The sequence below is a fragment of the Haliaeetus albicilla genome, chromosome 24 (genome assembly GCF_947461875.1).
Source record: "Haliaeetus albicilla chromosome 24, bHalAlb1.1, whole genome shotgun sequence".
Classification (NCBI taxonomy): domain Eukaryota; kingdom Metazoa; phylum Chordata; class Aves; order Accipitriformes; family Accipitridae; genus Haliaeetus; species Haliaeetus albicilla.
Genome location: NC_091506.1, coordinates 18,304,919 through 18,325,267, shown reverse-complemented (window position 1 = coordinate 18,325,267; position 20,349 = coordinate 18,304,919). Strand labels below are relative to the sequence as shown.

At 43.5% G+C, this 20,349-nt stretch overlaps 1 protein-coding gene across 1 annotated transcript in view; it reads left to right on the top strand.

The window, feature by feature from the left end:
• Positions 1 to 2,136: 2,136 nt before the first annotated feature.
• Positions 2,137 to 20,349, top strand: part of STIMATE (STIM activating enhancer) — a 45,212-nt gene continuing 26,999 nt past the window's right edge. Inside the window, exon 1 of the mRNA XM_069812457.1 lies at positions 2,137 to 2,393. Within this exon, the coding sequence (XP_069668558.1) occupies positions 2,216 to 2,393 (178 nt within the window). The 5' untranslated portion in view covers positions 2,137 to 2,215. The remainder of the gene's footprint in view (positions 2,394 to 20,349) is intronic.

Here is a 20,349-nt window from a genome sequence, read left to right as displayed (position 1 = left end):
TGTTTCACAGGATGCTGAAGCTAATATACAGGAGCTGAGGACAGAACCTACGAATCAGGGTAATTTTCTGTTATTGCTTTCTTTGAACATAAGGAGCTGCTTGGTACAATCCAAAGCAAACCTTGCAGATGCTGCTGCTCCTTCTGGATGGTTTTGTAAAGGTTTACACTATCCCAGCAAGTTGAAATTTTAAAAAGAGCTGGCTTTGCTTTCTCTGAATAACATGAGGGTCCACAGGATGTTTCAGAAACAGGTCAGCCTTGTAAAGTTCTTGTTTCCTTACTTGGCATTCCAACAGATTGTACTCGTGTGCTCTGCGGCACTTGTTTCTTGGCTGCACTTACAGTCGCCTTGAACTGATTTTATACTGGGTGCTGAAAATGCACAGGAGTGGGATGAAACTGATTTGCTTAACACTGTCTTTAAACATCTATAAATATGTAGGATTTAATGTAAATCTTTTACTTGCCTTCACAGAGCACTGTCTAACTTGAGAGAAATCTGAGGGCTAGTGAATAATAGCACATACCAGGAGGCAGACTTTTGTTGTCTGCCACAGGTTTCAGAAAGGTTTATAGAAGTCATGAGGAGCTGAAAACCCTTGAAGAGGTATTTTTAGGGAATGATCTATTTTAAAGCATGGAATATGGAGTAACACGAGGCATAAGCCCTTCAAGTTATGTTTCCAGATTCATGTCTGAAACATAAATGTTGTGTGTAAAAAGCATTAGGTAAGTCTTTAACCAGCATAAGCATCCCGGTCAGGTATGTGTGTGGAACATCTGATGTTCAGCAGCAGCTGTGAAAGCTTAAAAACCACTCCTGGGCCACAAGTAAATAGGTCGGGACCATGTTTGAAGTGCAGTGCTTGGTGGCTGTGATCCCTGTGTGCAGGGGGGAGAGAGAACAAGCAACCTACTTTGGTCCTTGCCCTTTCTTTCAGGTAACTCTATTTGCGCTCCTGAACTCTTGCTTTTGACGCAGCTCAAAGCAGAGGAGCGTTGACATGGGGTGCAGAGGCGCTGGGCAGTGCATCTTGGCTGTGTGCTCTGTAAGTCTGAGAATTGAGAGCGTTTCTTTTTCTAGCTGCAACTTCCAGACATTTATGCACAGGCTAAATATCAGAGAAATCACTGTGGTGTGCTGGTACTCTTGGGCATCACCTGCCAGGAAGGACAGTCTTGTAGGTGGGTTCGTAAGATAGATGCAGCAAATATCATTATTTGAACAACTATTGCTTCACGTGCTCTGCCTAGGTTTCTGATAGATTTAAACATGCTGTACTTTCTGGGTCGTACGTACAAGTAAATTCATATTCACACTGGGATTTCAATTATTTAAAGAAATTCAAGAAACAGTATAAGAAAAAACTAGACTGCAACGTGACGTAGGCTGACCCCGCACTAACAGTAAGAGCCTAAACTTGGGTGCAGTTCTGCCCGGTGATGCAGCGGGGGGGGGTACGGTGCGACGGGGTCAGTCAGACTGGCTGCTCCACAGGCGGTTCCTTTTCTAAATGGAAGCGCTGGCGTGTTACCTCTTAAATCCATTGTGCCACCGGTTGCCCTTTTAAAACAACAAACGTTTTTGCTGAAGAGTCCAGGTCGTAACTTTTTCTTCCTAGTTTGATGTCAAACTTGCCAGACCCAAACCCGTGGGGTCTGAGCCAGGGCCGTTGGGTGAGCAAACCCTGCCCCGGCAGCCGTTCTGACCCAGGGGCTCGGAGACCGCCGGGGCTGCTGGGGCCAAGCCGGGGGAAGGCTCGGGGGCCGTTAACGGCACCGAAGCCGGGGCTGCGGGTGCAGCTCCCCCCTCACGCAAAGGGGCGGAGGGGGGGGAACCCCTTTCGGGCGGCGTTGCCGGCTGGAGCGTTCGGTTTGGGGTCTGTGTCGGTTTTCCCTTGGGGGGGAAGCCGGCCCCCTCACCTCCCGTCCTTCTCCGGCCGAGACCTGCCCGGTGCGGGCTGACCCGCTCTACCCGCCGGCCGCCACCCCGCTCCTCCGGCGAAGGCAGAACCGGCAGCGGGGAGGGCGGGGCGGAGCGTGCGGCTCGGCCAATGGGCGAGAGCGGCGCGGCCGGTGACGCGGCGGGGCGGGCGACTCGGCGCAGGAAGCGGGGCGGGGTGGGGGGGGCGCGGCCTTCGCCCGCCGGTCGCGACGTCGCCGCCGCCGCCGCCGCCATGCGCCGCTGAGGCGGGCGCTGGCCGGGCCTCGCCATGGGGGGGGCGCCGCCGCCCAACGGCAGCCTCGGCCTCACCGACGGCCCCCCGCAACCGGGCGGGGGGGCGGCGGCGGGGCCGGGAGACCGCGGCTGCGAGAACGGGGCCCTCATGGACAGCTTCGGCATCTTCCTGCAGGGGCTCCTGGGCGTCGTGGCCTTCAGCACCCTCATGCGTGAGTGGCGGAGGGGGCGGGCCGCGGCCTCCGGGCCTCCCCGGCTCCGCGCGGCCTGGCGGGCGGGGGCGGGCCGCGGCCGGCCGGGTCCCTTCCTTCTCGGGGCGGGGGGGGGGGGCTCGGGCTCGGTTAGTGGTGCCGGGACCTCGCCGCTGCCGTCCCGGGAGGAGCGCCGTGCTGTCCCGGGCGCTGAAGGGCCTCGGCGGCCTCAGGGAAGCGCAGCCGCGGCCGGGGGCTTTGTTGGTGCCCGGGGAGCTGGAGCGGGGCCGTGAGGTGAGGCTGCGGGACTCGGCCCGGCAGCCCGGGGAGGCCTCTCCGCAGTTGCCCGCGCTCCCCCGAGCGCCCCGCGGGGCTGGAGCCGGGCGCCAGCGCCCGCCGTGCCGCCTGGGGGAACGGCTGACGGGCTCCGAAGGGGTGAACGGCGTCGTTTCCAGAGACTGCGCTTCGAGTGCTTCAGGCAAATGCACTTTTCGAAATTTGCTTCCCTGGTGCTTGCGCCCGTGCTGATACGGTTTATCGCCTCGGGGGCGGGCACGTATTCTGCTTTGAATAGGACCGGCAAGGTGCGGTGGCGTGTGCGGAGTCACTCGGGTTTAGAATGCGCAAAAGAAAAGGGTGAGGCACTATCAATTTTACTGCAAGTGTACCTGTCGTGTCATCAACAGCGAAGTGAGGCACGCTTGTTTAAATCGCAACACGCTGTGCTGCGCTTGCTTGGAGTGTACGCTATACCTTGGAGTTGGAGCCGCCGGTGAGCTCATGTGGCTGTTCGCAGCGGCTCAGCTGATGAGCAGTAACGTGTTATGCTGCTCGTTTGAGTTTGGCAGAAAGGCAAGAAGGCCCGAAGGGCGTAGTGACCCCAACCCTGCCTGCTCTGAGGGAACGACAGCCTGGAACAGAACGGTACTGGTAGATTTTTCTCTCTATCCCATACTGTAGTTAGCGTCTTTTCAGCTGAGGAGTGAAAAAGAAGCCCAGTGCTGTTACTCGGCTGACCGTGAAGGTGGTGTTAATGAAATGTGGGGGAGGGAAAAGGGAACATCAGCTACAAGTATTTTACAGTTTGATCTAAAGACCAAGATCCTGTTTACCTTAGAATTGAACCAATAACCTTTCATGGTAGCGTCATACAATTATGGTTAAGTCAAAAATTTGCTAACGTGCTACATTTGCATACTTTAGTGTTTCAGTCATGGTTAAAAATTGCATTGCTCTTATAAAAGCTATGCATGTAGCAGTCATCGTTATGTTACTGAATGACAACAGTAGGCACTGGTGTAACATTTGGTCAGTTGGAGCATCCTCATAATGAGGAGTTTTAGCAGTTTCCGAAGAAAAGTACCTCACAGTGATGTGCACACATTGCTGGTTTTGGAATTAAGAGATAAAAATAGATAATTCTTATGGATTGTACTTCAAAAGATGAAGAGTTACGGGGGGGGGGGGGGTTGCCAGGATAGTATCTTTTTCCTGGAAATGGTGTCACTTTATGCATTTTACGGTAACACTGGAATACTCAGTGAAGATAAGAACAAGTGAATACAGAAAGTATGTACTAGGAAAATGACAGCCTAGTTGTTAGCTGTATTCCCTAACTTCACTCTGGTTAGATATTTTTAAACCATGAACTATTACATTATCAATGAAGTACTTGCAATTGTGGAAGAAGGGAGTGAAGGGAAGGTAGCCAGTCCTCGCAATGGTACTGGTGAGAAAAGGAATCTGTTTCCAAAGGGCATTAGAGCAAAAATGTTGCAACTTCTCATGCTTAACTACTGCTTACATTTAAAAAGAGGAGGATAGGTATGTTTGTCCCAGTTTTGACAGCCCCATTCTCTTCCACTTTATTTTGGGCCTCTCCCCGCTAGCAGGAGGAGAAGCTGACCCCACTGCCTGGACCATTACACTGATAAAAGAGCAGTTCTCCCTCAGTTAATGCTGTGCTATGCTGGAAGCGATGGTTCTGTTCTGTCTGCTAGTTTTGCTGAATGTTTCTATCCTTTTGATATCATATGCAAAACATCTGGTATGTTGTTCCAAAACCTTTAAAAGTTGCCTCAACAAGTAGGACTTTTTGTGACCCATGTGACAGAGAAGCAGGAACTTGTGGCTGAGAATGGGAGGGAGAGCGTGACCTCTCCTCAGCAGTCGCCTCAGCACCTACACAGTTGTTCCTGTCCCTGAGCTGCTGTGGCAGAAGAGATGACACAACTTTTGGAGCTGGATCACAGAACCGATACCGTAAGAAAAATAAAGAGGGAGACATTATTTTTAAGCTGGAGTGTTTCTGTGCTCTGGTCCTGTAGCTGTCTGGCACAACAGAGGGGGTAGTGCTGAGGGAGAAACAAGTGGCTGTAGGCAGGGACTGCTTGAGAAGTGGCACTGCTGTCAGGTCAGAGGTCGGCCTCCCTTTTGAACAGCATTCATTCTCCATGTGTGGCTGTATCGCTTCTCCAGCTCTCCTCCGTAAAAAGTCAGAGAACTGAAGACACATGACTGGCTGATAATTAAATTTATCTTACAAGGGGCAGGTCGCTTGCCTTTTTTTTTTTTCCTTGAAAGGGAACCCTAGAAGGAGATACTGTAATACTTTCCTAGTGTTTAATGGTGCAGAACCCTCTGTAGAAAAAGAAATTAAAGCAAAGGCAACAGAAATATATTATACAATTGCTTTTTATGCACAGAGGCTGTTTTCCTTTGAAAAATATTTGATTTGACATGTAAAGAATAAGAATTTTTGGTAACTGGCTAAATCAAAAGGCTGACCCAGACTTGCCCTTTTCTAGATAAATCTTACCATGCTTGTGTTCAGTGGAACAAAGACATTTTTTTTTTTTTCTGGTTGTAGTAATTAGCTGTAAGAGGAGGACAACCTTTTCTGTGCCTCATTAGTAAATGTTCATCTACAAATGACCGAAGGAGTATTCTTAAAGCAAAATTGTTTAAGATCTGACACTGCAGTTTGCCACTTTCTTGTGTGTGCACCTACCCAATTGCTTTAAAGTTATGCTATCAACTGACCTGCTGATGACATCAGTTGAACTTCATCTTTTAAGGGCTAAAATGTGGTTAAATGTCAAGTTTGTAATTTGGTCAAGATGCGGTGACTCTGACAGAGTCACTGATTGCTGCAACTATTTTCTAATACTTCAAATATTTTCTAATATTTTCTAATACCTCAAAGAAAGGTTTTTATCCCAATCATATTATCAGCTTCCCTTGTGTGTCCCCTCACTACTAATTTAAGACAACCAATAAGTGACAGAGACAGAGAGTTTCTCACTTAGAGCTGACAAAACAATCATTTGAAAATAAATCAGAAGTTTCCTTTTCTTTATAGCTCTTGCCTCTTTGTTCTGTTGCAAAGGGACTGAAGAATGGTTTCCCTTACTGTCTTACCTCACAGTAGCCTGCTAAAGGATCGACTTTGCTCTATTATCTTCAGATTGAAATATACAACCTGTTGTAAACCCCTGATCTTTTTCCCATAGAAGATAGTTTAGCTAGTTATCATCTATGCTGGACTTACACAGGAGGCTCCCTGACCCCCTTAACCAAAGAGTAGAAGTTTGCATTTGTTTTTTTTGCTGTAAGTCATTCAACGCCCCCCCCAAATCCTCTCCTCCCGCTCTCCATGTAGTGTTGTCCACCGACCAGAGAAGAGAGGTCCTCTTCTGCTGTCTGAATCAGTAGTGAGTATACCTAATGCTGTCGGAGCCCACCAGTGTGTTGTCTTTAGTCATTGTGGATTAATACTTCACCGCTCTGAGTTCAGCTCTCTGCTGGGAGAGGCACGTTGAAACAGTTTCACCCAGACGCTACAGATGTTCTAGTACATCCAAAGTCGTCCTGAAGTTGGGCTGGATGACTTCTGTTGCTTCTCTCCTAACCACAGGCTCTAACTCCCTATCAGAGGGAACTAATTGATTAAAAACTACCTCTTTTTTTGCAAATCTGCTTGGACTGGCAGCCCTTTTGGATTCTCACTGCTAATTCTCAAGTCTGTTAGCCTGTTCTTTTTGAAGTCTGTTGCTTCATTTTGCTCTTGTCCGTCCTGCTTAAGTATGCATTATTTTCCGCCCTAGTTTGTTTAAGCTAAGCCACTTCATAACAGGAAGTCTTAATGGGTTTCCCTGGATGGGAGAGATGTGTGTTTATGCTTCAGGTCAGTAAGCCAAAGATAATATTTTTTCAAAGTTTGCCTGTTGTAATGCTTGTATCTTTTTTCATGGGGATCTTGATTTAAAATGACGGGTTTGCTTTTTAGGTGCTTGGGGTTTTTTTGGTGCAATAGTTATGGGTTTTAGTACTGATGCCACAAAACTGGTTTGAAATATTTTTGTGTAATATAATGTGTTTTGTCAGTAATCCCAAGCACCTTCTGAGCGTTCTCTGGTTAGGCTTTTATTGGTAATGAATGATTAGAGAGTGGTGTTAGCACAGTATTCCCGCATGTGTACAATGTAGGCATAGTTGTAAATAATACAGTTTTTCTTAGCCAAACTTGCAGAAGGGTATGGGGGGGGGAAAGGCCATTGCCAATCCCTTTACCCTATCTGACACAAACTCTTTCGAGTACTTAATCTTGAATATGTAGTTTATTTACTAAACTTGTTTGTCAGAAGATAGATACCTTATCAGAGTGTGGCTATGTTTGTTTTGGGATACCTAGGAACAGCTAAGAAATTAGATGAGACGTTTTGATGAATTATTGAAATAAAGAGTCATTTGATCCTCTGCAGGTAGAAGGTTTGTGTCCATCTGTGGAAAATACATACACATATATATATATATGCCTTAAAGGAGACAAAAGCGTGTGGGACTGTTACTTTTTTTACGGCTTTATTGCAGTTGGTGTCTGTAGTCACGCTGAGAAGGGTAAAAGCTTCTCTGTTAACAAAAGTGAAATTACTGGGTACAGATGCCACTGGTGGATAAGCGAGTAGGTAGGTTTGCCTTTGAGGGTCACAGCTAAAAAAAAAAAAAGGGTATCTTTTATAAGAATTGTTTCTATTTTTTAAGGTCCTCTCTTTGCTTACACTGTGGTAAAGGAAGTACCTTAAAAACTGCATACTTAAAGTCCATTTACTTTACAGCAAGATTTTCCCACCTGATAAGCCATGAATGCTTCTTTCTATAATAAGCTATCTTAGCAGGCTTTTTAGTAGAATTCAAAATGCTTTAGCAAAAATATGCTTTTCAGAGGAATGATTTCATATTTTTGCCAAGGTAAGAGAGTATTATTACGGGGAATAATGTTGTAGGGAGCAGGGACTTAAGAAATTAAGTAATTTGTGACCTTTCAAAAAAAAAAAAAGTCGGCTTAAAACTATTAGATACAAAAGAACTAAAGCATATGATTTTCAGTTGTTTTCCACAGCAGTTTTCTTTCTACTTGAGCAGATTTGAAAAATGAGAAAAAGGCAGGGAGTTGACTTTGGTATGCTGTAACATCAGCAGTGAAATGCAGGCTTCCGAGTAACAGTAACAAGTTTGTTCTACATGGCAGTTTCCTAAGGTGTAGGGTGGCCTGCTAGTGAGGTGGTGTTAATTATTATTAATAAAGGCAAATTCTGAGTTGATAATATCCCATCCTTGTACGTATTCACTCTTGAGTGATGCAGGACACGTGCACTTGAATTGCTGAGGACCGCCTCAGAAATGTTCTTTGTGCGACTGATTTTAAAGCTTGTCTCATACAGAAGTTTCAAATCACAAATAGGATATTTCATATTTATGAAAATGTGAACAGTATTGCACTTACGCAGTGGACCACCCTTTGTAGAATGCAAATATTCGTTTTCCTAGAACTCTTCCCAAGTGCAAGTTCCTGGAGAATTGCCAGATACATGCAGAACTTGGATTCCAATGTGTATTCGGGGATTTTCTACTATTAGGCAGTCTGAGATGACTTTAAGGACCGCTTCCAGGTATGACGGCAATGGGGATGAATCCCCCTTGGGAAGGCTAGTAAGATACGTGACTGCGCTACGTTAAAAAGTGAAAGTTGGACAGGGAGCGAAGGGAGAGTAAATTTTAAGACAGGAGGGGGTGAAAAAAAGTTCCAGAAGGTGGAAGCAGCAGGACTTTCTCATCGGAAAGGAAGGGGGTCGGTGGGCTGAGAGACACCCCCGGGGCAGGACCCCCCCCCCCCCCCGGGGCAGGACCCCCCCCCCCCCCGGGGCAGGACCCCCCCCCCCCCGGGGCAGGACCCCCCCCCGGGGCAGGACCCTTTTCAGGACCCTGGACAGCTCCGCCGCTCCTGCCGGCGGCGGCCCTCCCGCCTCCAGCCTGCCCTGCCCCTCCCGGGGAGCCTGCCCTGGGGTCCGGGGCTGGGTTTTAGTCGGGTGCTGCTCGGGTCAAGTAAGTAATAGTCTTACTTGGCGGCCAGGCTGCGGGTTCGGCTGGCTGTCTGGCTGACGTGAAGGGGTGATGCAATCCCCTCCCGCCTGGCTGGAGGCCGAGGAGGAAGCAGGATGGGGTGATGGTAGTAGGAAGGAGGCGTTTTATCCTCTTGCTCCTTCGGGCCCAATCCATGGTAACTAGTAATGATCAGTATCTGACTGGGGCATAGCAGCTATTATTCTGCAGGTTAAGTGTCTGCTTGTGGCTGCAGGGCCCGGAAAAGCCCTGTGAGGTCACTTTGGTCATGGCCAAGTAAATTATGCCTTACAATGATCAAGTGTTTTGCTGTCCCCGGATGGTGAGGTATCGCTTGCATCTGTGTTACATGGCTGCTTCTTGTTTGTTTTAAATAAATCATCAGTCCTTTCAGAGTCTCTCTGACATCCTTATCTGTCTTTGAGACAAGAATGAGAGATGTGCTACGAGCTGTAGCAGAAAAAAAAATGCAACCACATGGGTAAATTAGCTAAGTAAATTGCTTTCTTTTACCGTGCTAATGTTGTAATACTCTTTAATATATGAAATACCTAGTTGGGATAAATCCTGTCCCTTGCGAGCTCTCCACAAAAATGCAAATCTTGCTGATAAAGTTCATGTTGTACAAAAGCAAGTTATAATAGTGTTGTGAACTGCTCAGCTGACCTTTTTTAAAGTGACTTTGAAATTAATTTAGGAATAACAATTTTGAAATTGTTTACTATTTTGAAAACAGAAGACCAATCTTGTTTTGTAGCATAGTTAGGTATGTGTCTTTGCATTTACTGACAATAGGAAAAACATGTTACCATAATGTTTAGTCCTGCTTAAACTACATTTCCTTCCATAATTGAAACTGCTTGCAAGATGTCTGATTCTTTGCTGGTTATAGATTGTAATAGCGCTTTATTGGGTGGCTTAATGTCCTGATCATGTCAGGTCATCAATGTTTTAGCATCACTAAATGCAGCAACTATTCTTGAAATACCATGCCAGTAAAAGTTAAGGGGGAAAAAAAAAAGGTATCAATTTAGAGAAATAATCTGTAATCTGTAAGTAAGTTGCACTTTTCATTAACAGTTGTCTGATGCCCTTCTTTGTCTTGTTGGCTCAGAACATATTACATTTTCTTATTACTCAGCTGATTGCTGGATACAATTGTACTCCAGATAATAAGATTGTTCTAAGTATAATTACGCATGTCATTCACATTATGAAATGTTTAGGAAAAAGGATAAGTTATGTTGACATTTGTAAACTATTAAAATGATAAATTATCCAGAGACTCTGAAGCTGTGTTTAATTAGAACCAACTTCTGGACTCTTAGCTAGACTGTTGTTTAACTGTAAACTGCATAATGAATGTGTTCTTGACTAGTGTTTTATAATTAAATTTGTAAGGAGCTGATTTGTACAAATACACACTGCGCCTTTTTGCATTCTGCAGTGATATTAATTTCATGGTTAATGAAGTTTACATTCTTAAACTGGTATTTAACAAGGTCTTATCTGTGTGGATTTTGTTGATGAAATGGAAAATCAGGTCTGCTTTCTCATGCCTGCTGGTAGGAAATGCTTCTCGTTCTCAGAGATTTCTGGATCACAGCAAAATGTATTCCCTGCGAAACTTAAATCTCGCTGTCAGACTGAATGTAAGCTTGGAGCTTGCATGAGACTGCCTTTGCAGGTCATGTGGTACAGGGATGAGGTTTTAGGGTTTAATTAGGAATAATTAAACTTATTCACACTGTTGCTGAAGGTACTGAAGACCTGTTTTTCTACCACTGACCCCGAATCACACATTTTATATGTATTCATTGTCATAACCTCGTACATATGTTGTCATATGTAATGAATGTTGAGGGTGAAAATGTGCTAAAATGGATTCACAGTTCAAATTCCTCATAGCTTGCATTCATGGTTCAGATTCATAGCTGCAGGTGTGAGTTAGTTCACAGGCGTGCTAAGCTAGCATAGGGAAAAGTCATCCCAGGGAAGATACTAAACTTGTTTTTTTCTATTGTTCCTAATGGTTTTTTCTCTAGATATTGCTTTTTTTTTTTGTTTAAAATCAAATGTTTTTGTAATTTGAAATGTTTTGACTTTGGTCATCCTAACTTCTGTCACATTTTTGGCTATCCCAGATTCTAAGACCAATCATTCCTTCTCTTGTGGTGATTAATATGTGTTGGCTCACTTGAGAGGAGAGGAACACAGTTTTATGTTTCCTTGTTTCGTCTTATTGATGGGCATTAAATAGAGCTTAGGAGGACTTGGGAAGCAGCTGGCCTGTAAGCTGCAAGGTGCTCAGGACATGAAGGTGTGTGACAAGGAGTTCATTTGTATACTGCTTCTGTTTGAGAGGTCTCTCCATTGCTGTGCTCCACTGACACCGTTGAAAGAGGTGAACCAATGGAAGTAACTAGAAACTGTTGCTGAGAAGTCAACTACAGAGAGGGATTCCTGAATTTTTAAGAGTTTCAAATGTAACAGTCAGTTTTATAGGACTGACATCAGTTTGGTAACGGGTAAAACTTACGAAATCATTGTCCTGGGCTTGAATGCTCAGAACTTGGCCAAATACTGTTTTACAGGGTTCATCTTACCAATTTTGGACAGGCTAGCCGGTCACCTTGAATGAGTACTTACAGAAACAACCTTTGCCTGCTTTTTGTTTTTCCACTCTAGTTATTTTTTTTCCATTTGTCAAAAATACAGAATTTTTTTTTTTTCCCCCATGGAACAAAAAATACTTTAAAATTGCAAAAAACTATTGACAACTAACAACATATATCCTCTAGCTCTAATAATTTTTTAAGATGATATGCTCTAAAATTTTAATTCCTTTTTAGAATAATTGCTCTTACTTCTTTCTTGTGCTGAAAAAGCTACTATGCAACATTTTTCAGCATACCTTTCTTGTTTTGAGGCTGATGGTGTGACTAGCAGTGTATGTTGGTTTATATGCATAGGGTTTTAATGCTTTCTTTGCAAGGTAATTGTGATGTTAGAAGATAAAATAGTCTAAGAAACTTTAAAATTAAATGGGGGGGAGGGACCTCACCCTCCTCCATCTGATCTTAAAAACTTAAGCTTTCTTATGGCAGTATGTTTTTAGTGCTGGCCTTAGGTTTTGGTGTTTTGAAGCTTTTGTGAAGCTTACACAAATGTTAAGAGGTATGAAGCTTTATCGTTAAAAAGAATGCTCATGCACATGGAAATTATTACGTGTTTTCATCTTGATTTCAGAAATTTAATTTATGCGGTGAATACCTAGTTGTTAGATACGTTATATCAAAGAAAGTCTGCATAATTGGCTGCTGACTCTCCTTTCATGATATTTGATCATGTGTAAAGAGAATGTATGAAAGTGGGTTGTGTATCTCTTGTTCTTTTTAAAACAGTTGGTGTTATGCGAAATGTGTCTTGCTTGCAATTCAGTGCTTCGATAGATTCAGCAGCCTAGGAAGAATAAATCTGGTAAGCAAAGCTATTTAGAATTTAAATGGACTCTAAACATATAGTGTACACCTACCTTTGGCCTCCTTGATTTAATATATTTGCTATTTATCATTTTCTACAAATGGAAACACAGTTTTCCTTCTACATTCTTTTTGTGTATATCTGAACTTATATTTCGGGTTTGCTTTCTGCTTTTAAAACTGCTAAGTTACTGGCTTAATTAATATTTTAATGAATGATGAGTGAGTTTGTAGCTGTGCTTTGGCAGTTCTGTCAGTTCCCAAGAGCTGGTTTAAAAGAACCGGCTTGAATGACTTAAAGTTCATTGATATCTGTTGTCATACTAATAACGTTAGGAAAGCTTCATGTATTATTGAGTGATCTTGTGAATGCTGTACGTGAAAATGGTGTTGTGAATCGTAAATTGCTGCTTAGTGCACATTAATATGGATTGATTCTGTTTGTTTTGTACTAAATAATTCATGTTTCCCAAATGGTTCTTGTTTTTAATAGCAAAAAAAAAAAAAATACACTTGAACACAGCAGACTGTGTTTTTCAGCTTTCACTAGGTGTATAAGAGTGGTATGCCTGTTCTCTAGCAACCTACCTTTTTATTTTTGGGTAGTTGTGTAATAACAGCTGGTTCAGAGTATAAATGTGTTTCAGGAGGGCTGTGTATTAAACTTCTAAAGCCAATGTTACAGTCACTTTTAGTACTGGAAGCTTAGATTTGCTTTGCTTTAACTATCTCGTACCTGTTGAGGAAACAGAGTAGCATATGCTTCTGTCTCTGAAAGTGCTGGGAAACTGTGATTTATTGTGATCTTTCAAGTAGAGCACACCTTGACCAAACAGTGCTACATATGTTAAATGCAGAGATAACAAATGCCTGTCTCTAAGATCAAATCTTGTCTCATAACTTTAATATTTGGATAAATACTTCCTAAGCTATTTGTGCTGTTTACTTTAGAGTTCTTAGAGCAGTTAATTGCAACCCTTTATTTTTAGTATTGCTCTAGCATTGGCATACCTTTCAGGAAGTAAAGGGCTGAATACTTCTGTTTACATAGTGCATATTACATGCACTTTCTGACTGCTCTAAAGTGCTGGTCTCTCTGGGGAGATAGCAGATAGGTTAGCAATTGAGAGTGAGAACTTGTGTCTAATTCTTTGTCTGCTAAGTTAGTTTAGCTATTTTAAAAGTAAGCTTTACCTTTTTAAAAAAAAAAAGGAAAAAAGCTCAATTGCAATGGCTATTGATGAGGTATGTCTGGGCTGCACGCTCTACCAAGACACATTTGTTTCCTTTATTGACACCCAAGTTAATGCGTCTGTCAGAACCACACTATCATGTGCTACCAGGATACATGAGATCAGCCTTTGTGAAATTGTCTTAGACTGAATTATATGCAACAGGTAATATGACTTATTTGTGTCTCCCCCAGCCATCTTCACAAGCTAAGCATTTGGAAATTTTTTTTTTAGCTTGAAAAAGTATACGTGTTAAGAACAAAAAGCTCACCAACCTCAAGTAATGCATTTGGCAGCCCTTCCTGAAGAAGCAACATGGTCTGTTCTATTCCAAAGCTCAGGTAGCAGTATTCTTTTTTTTTTTTTTCTTTTTTTTTTCCCCTGATAATGATTTGTCCTCTCCTCCCCTGCACTGTGAAGGGGAACTTCACTTTGTGATAGCCATTCCCTTATCTATCACAAAACCTTTGTAGGGACAAAGTTTACAGGTAGGTTTTTAGCTGGGTGTGGAAGCAGGTAGGAAGTAAATTTTTTACAGAGGTAACTTCCAGTAACTCTAATTCTCCACTGTTTATCCAGCAAGCACTGCTGCCCATTTGATAAATTGTGTGAAATCCAGTGTTGGCGCATCATTTTCCATCATCTTATGTCATCTGTGTTGAGACAAAAGAGCCCTGGTCGTGAGATAGCTGGGTTTGGCTGATGCTCGGCACTAGCTTATTTAACTTTGCAGCAAAACAAAGCCGCTTGTTCTCTGCTCTAACAAGATTGCCAGTCAGACCCATTTAACTATTGCAAAGTTTTTGCTGCCTAAAAACTGTAGCCACAACGTTATTCTAACTGCTGCCATTGGAACGAAGAGACTGGGGCAAGATCGGCAGTTTTGCGGATGCCGCGTGGCTGTCCAGACATTGAATCATTAGTCTTACAATGTCCCTGAATAACTAACTAGCTGGGTCATTAAACTTTATTGTGTCCAGCATTTCTATAAAGTTTCTCCCTGGGTGACTGTCTTTAATGGACAAGTTCTTAATTACCCACATATCTCTACAGAACCAGTGAGGCCAAGGATGCAGTGGAATTAAGAAAAGAGGTTGGGTACTTGTATGGCTAATAGTGTTTTCTGTCTTACAGAAGTTTTAAAAATCCTTTTTGAAGGGGAGCAAAGCTGGTGAGCTCATGCACTTCATAGTATGTCAGTCCTTAACATGGACTAGAACAAAATTTTCCTCTGAGTTATTCCATAACTTTCTTCATCATGAAGAAACTATGGTTCCTGGTATCTTTCACCAGTACAGCTATATCACTGGATGGGACATCAGTTGCTCTAGTCCAGTATAATTTCTGCTTTAGTATAATTGGTGTCCAAGAGTGTCTAGGTCATTAAGCAAAAATATAATGAAGAATTTGGGGGTTCTTATGTAGGGAGATAAGCAGCAGGCTTTCAGGGTATCCTGTATTTGAGCATCTCAGTTGTAGTTAATGGGGCATAGGAAGAAAAGGAAGAATTGCAGTAGGGCAAAAATTTAGTTACTAGAACCATAGTACATTTTCTTTTTTGTGTGGAGAAATGAGCAGCAAGCCAGAAACACTGGTTCTTTTGGTCTTTTTTGCAATCACATTTATTACCTCTCTTTAAACACACACACATCCCATGTTCCTATTTTTTTTTTAAACTATGAATATAGGGAGATGCTGAGCTCGTAAGTGTTGCAAAAGCTTTTGGCAATCAAGTGATATGTTGTTTACACACTTGTATACCTTTTTGTAAGGCATTGGTTTAGCCTGTTCTCATCAGGCATGTTGTTTCTTGCAAAGCTGATTTTAAAAAGAAAAATTCTATTTGGGGGAAATCTGTACTTTATTACTCCCTCTTTGCTGCTACCAAGAAAATAATGGGGGAGGATAAAGTGAAACTGCAAGACAAGCCTCTTAAAAGCTTTGCTTTAGTGGGAAAGGGAGCTGAGTTCAAACGTATGAAAAAGATCACGGGTAACATAAAATTCGCCAATAGTTGTCATTCCATGGTGGTGTGAATTTTCAGGAATTATTAGCGTGCATGTGGTTACTCATAGCAAACGTGGTTCCCACAGTTATGGGAGAAGTATTGATACTAAAAAGCAGAACAGTGTTTTTGGTAGTCTTCCTAAATAGAATTTTTAAAAATTGAAATCTGGCCTGCATACAAGTTTCTTACAAGGTTAGAAATTGCAGGATCAAATCTATGATGCATATGTTCTTCTGATAACCAAATGTTCTGAAAATTTTTCAGTTGTCCGAGAGTAGCTACATGAAATTCTGCATCCAGTTCTGAGTTTGGGTGCTAATGCTTGGTTTAACTCTTCAGTTGTAACTCCATACGTAGTGAGCAAAACAGCACGCTACTGGAAACTTTAATACTTGTCTTAAATGTTGGAAATTATGTGAATTAATATCAAAGTAACCCTGCAGATCACAACAGTCTTGTACTATGAAGGCTATGTTGGAGGACCTGTCTGGTTGCAACACATTATTCAGGAAGCCCAGCAAAGCCAATCTGCTGGAGGAGATTCAACGCTCCCGTGATACAACACTGTATGGAAGCTCAAACTGCAGCAGATTTCTCACTGTTACATTCTGTGCATACATATATATACGTGTGTGTGTGTGTGTATGGTTTTTAGTTAGCCATACTTTGGTCCTTCGGTAACTGGCTCAAATCTTGGAGCTTTTAAGCGTCATATCACAGAAAGATGATCTTTAGACTTACAGACCAATTTTTGTTGGAAGGGACCCCAAATGTCCCCTGTTCCCACCTCCTGCTCAGAGCAGAGCCAGCCTACATCTCCTTGCTTGGAGCATCATCCAGGTGAATTTTTGAGGTCTATGAGACTGAAGTCACTGCACCCTCTCTGAGCAACTTGTTGCAGACTTTAATTGCTCTTGTTGGAAATTTTTCACTTCTATCATGCTAGAATTTCCCTGGCTGCAACTTGTGGCTATTTCCTCATGCCTGTTGCCTGCGCACCTGTGAGAAGGGTCTGAGTCTGTCCTTGCCGAAACTGTCCACACATGTGAGCAGGTTTGCATGTGTCCTGTGCAAATGTGTTCTTATCCTCGCTAACCTTTCCTCCTTTTGGTTTTCTTCTTCTGTTTGGCTAGCTCAGCTGTTGCTTTGCTGAGGTCTGATGACAGAAGCGTGTAGGAGGTTTATGAAACAAAATGTTTTGTCATATGCTTTGTCTTTGACCTATTTTTGAAAAAGTTTTGAGAAGCACATATACAGGTGAAATTCCCAATTCTCTCCACAGAAGAGCAGTGTTACTGTAGTACAGCTGCAGAAAACATCTAACATGTTGAATATTCTTTAGGTTATTTTCCTTTTTTTGGAATTTAAAATTAATGAGCTAGAGAAATCTTCTTAGATTTTTACTGGGATCAGAAAGATGCTTACTGTGAACTGCCAGAACGTGTGTCTAAGAAATGCAATAATATATGAGATGTAGAAACATTTCAAACATTTGAGTTGGGCCAGTTTTGTGCTGCTACAAGAGCAGCCATCTGGAAACTTGGAGTTCTTAAATGCATGTTGAAGTTACTTCACATCAGCAAAATATTTCCCATGGGACTTTTTGAGGAGGTAAGGGAGGGATAGGAGGAAAGACTGAATTCCAAATACAGCTTCAAGTGTTGCTTTTCATATTGATACTTTGGAGAGGTTTTACTTTAGTTCTGATCTCTGTTCTTATATATAGCCTTTATTCTTCCCTATGAGTCTTCAGTTTTCTGGAATACTGATGGCAAAACTCCTGTGTTAAAGTAATTGTTAGAAACCTTTCCACAGTACTGTGGCATTAATTATTCCTAGAATTTCAATGAAACGGGAAGATAATTTAATGAACTTGAATTTTGCATTAGCGATATTCTGCCTTGTATGCTTATCTATTATCTGTCCATCTGGCAGCTCACATGCTTGTTGGCAGAAGTGCTTTTATTTCCTTTCCTGAAAAATTCTGGCATTGAATGTGTAAACAAGCAGCACTTCCTTCTTCATTTATAATTCAGCATGAAATTCTGAACATTATTAGTTAATTAATATTAAATATGGTAAATTCTTGCTAGTGCGAGTATAACGCTGCGAATTGGAGCATATGGCGTGGTACCACCTCCTCACAGTGAGAAGCTGGCAGATTGAGATCCATCTGTCAGCTGACACACGCACCAGTGCACGTCTCCGAGTTTACGGTGAGGCAACGCAGACTGCCAAGAGAAACCGTGAGTGGGGCTGAGAGCATCTACAATCATGACATATTCTGAGGGAGGGCAAATGGAAGAATTGCTTTCCCCGCCCCAATTTGATAGATGCTTAAAAAATGTACAGAGTCTTTATTTGAAAAGACGTGCTGCCTTTTGGTTTCAAAATTAATTTATTAATAGCAAACTTGCTATGGACCCTGAGCTTACCAGTGTGGTTATCTACAGCCTGTTGGTTTTTTGCTCAATTTAGCTACTGGGAAGGCCCCAGCTGTCTACAGCCATACAGAAAACATGCTCCCTTGCTGCGGGAGAAGTTAAATTACTCTCTACTTGGACCAGTCTGATGTGATAGTATATTGTGCTGGGCAGGCAGCGTAACCTGGATGTTGCATCAGGGGTATGTAGGAGAATACCTGGCAATATCTGCATATGATGTTCACAGACCTAGAGCTGCAGGAAACTAGGCTGAGAAAAAAACCCACTGTTTCATATGGATCTACTGGGCTTTCAAGTGTACAGGTACATATTCATCAGGTAGCAACTCCTAACGCATTTAAAAAGATTGTCTCATTTAATTTGCGGGGGTAGAAGTTTGTGGTGTGATCATCCATTTAATACATTCCCGAAAGACATCTTGTCGTGGTTTCAACCCAGCCGGTAACAAAGGACCACGCGGCCGCTCGCTCACTCCTCCCGCCCCCCTCCGGTGGGATGGGGGGAAGACGGAGGAGAGGAAAAAAAAACCCAAACCTGGAACCTCGAGGGTTGAGATAAAGGCAGTTTACTGGAACAACACAAAGAAATTGCAACAACAACAACGGTACTAATGAAAAAGTATACAAAAAGAGTGATGCACAGTGCAACTGCTCACCACCCGGGACCCGACGCTCTGCCACTTCCCCCACCGAAAAGAAGAGCCCACCCCCCGGCCCGCTCCCCCTTTATATACTGAGCATGATGTCACATGGTATGGAATAGCTCCTTGGCCAGTTCAGGTCAGCTGCCCCGGCTATGCCCCCCACCTCCCAGGTTCCTGTAAAAAAAAAATTAACTCTATCCCAGCTGAACCCAGGACATTATCCACCCCTTATTCTATACCATCTACATCATGCCCAGATCTTACATTTTCCAATCGACCACTACCACTTCCTTGTCTTATACATATAAGTATATGGACTTGCGTCCGTCCCCGTCGTCCCCCCGCACACACACGCGAATGGTATTCCTTTAGCGTATGGGCTATTCCTCTAATGTGTCCATTGATTTTATTTAGTCCATGACTTTGGGGCTCCATCTGTTGTAACAGTTCTTCAGGATAAGAGAGATGGTGTGAGATGGTGGGTTGTTGTATGCTGCCTCTGGAACTTGTGGCTAGTACATTTGGTGCAACTCACGCCCTTGTTCTGCAGGTCGAGGATGTTGATCTTGAGGAAATTGCTGGGTGTCAGTTCAAGTTCTGTCGCTGTTGTACTTGGCTTAGTTTCAAAGTCCATCCCGCAGTCATTTGGGTAATTCTTACAGTAATACCCTTGATATGGCATATAGACACTATAGATACAATGACATGCATTGGCAGGGTATTTAGCAGTTAGGTATCATACAGCCCAATTCACTGGCTATTCTCTCCCAAAATCAAATCTCCCTGAGGTACACATCGAACTTCCCCATCCTTCTGCATCACCCACCAGGTGTACCCAGGTCCCTGAGCAAAAACAACCCCTTGAATGGGTTTGCCTCTGCTTGAGGGAGGACTAACCCAGACTGTCTTTCCTAACATACTCCTCATGCGCACTACAGGGACTTTATCGCCTTCTACAGTATGTGGAAGTCTTGGTTGGGCGGGGCCAGCCCGATTGGCGGATCCTCTAGTATTAACTAACCAGGTGGCTTTTGTTAAATGTGTATCCCAATGTTTGAAAGTCCCACCCCCCATCGCTCTCAATGTAGTTTTCAGCAGTCCGTTGTATCGTTCGATTTTTCCGGAGGCCGGTGCGTGATAAGGGATGTGATATACCCACTCAATGCCGTGTTCTTTGGCCCAGGTATCTACGAGGTTGTTTCGGAAGTGAGTCCCGTTGTCCGACTCGATTCTTTCTGGGGTGCCGTGTTGCCATAAAATTTTCTCTTCAAGGCCCAGAATAGTGTTCTGGGCAGTGGCATGGGACACAGGGTATGTTTCCAGCCATCCAGTGGTTGCTTCCACCATTGTAAGCACATGGCACTTGCCTTGGCGTGTTCGTGGGAGTGTGATATAGTCAATCTGCCAGGCCTCCCACTGTTTATATTTCAGCCATCGCCCCCCATGTGACAGGGGTTTTTGCCGCTTGGCTTGCTTAATTGCGGCACATGTTTCACATTCGTGGATGACCTGTGCGATAGTGTCCATGGTCAAGTCCACCCCTCGATCTCGAGCCCATCTATATGTTGCATCTCTCCCCTGATGGCCTGAGGTATCGTGGGCCCACCGAGCCATAAATAGCTCACCCCTACGTTGCCAGTCCAGGTCCACCTGAGACACTTCAATCTTGGCGGCCTGATCTGCCTGCTGATTGTTTTGATGTTCTTCAGTGGCCCGACTCTTGGGTACATGAGCATCTACATGACGTACTTTTACCACTAGCTTCT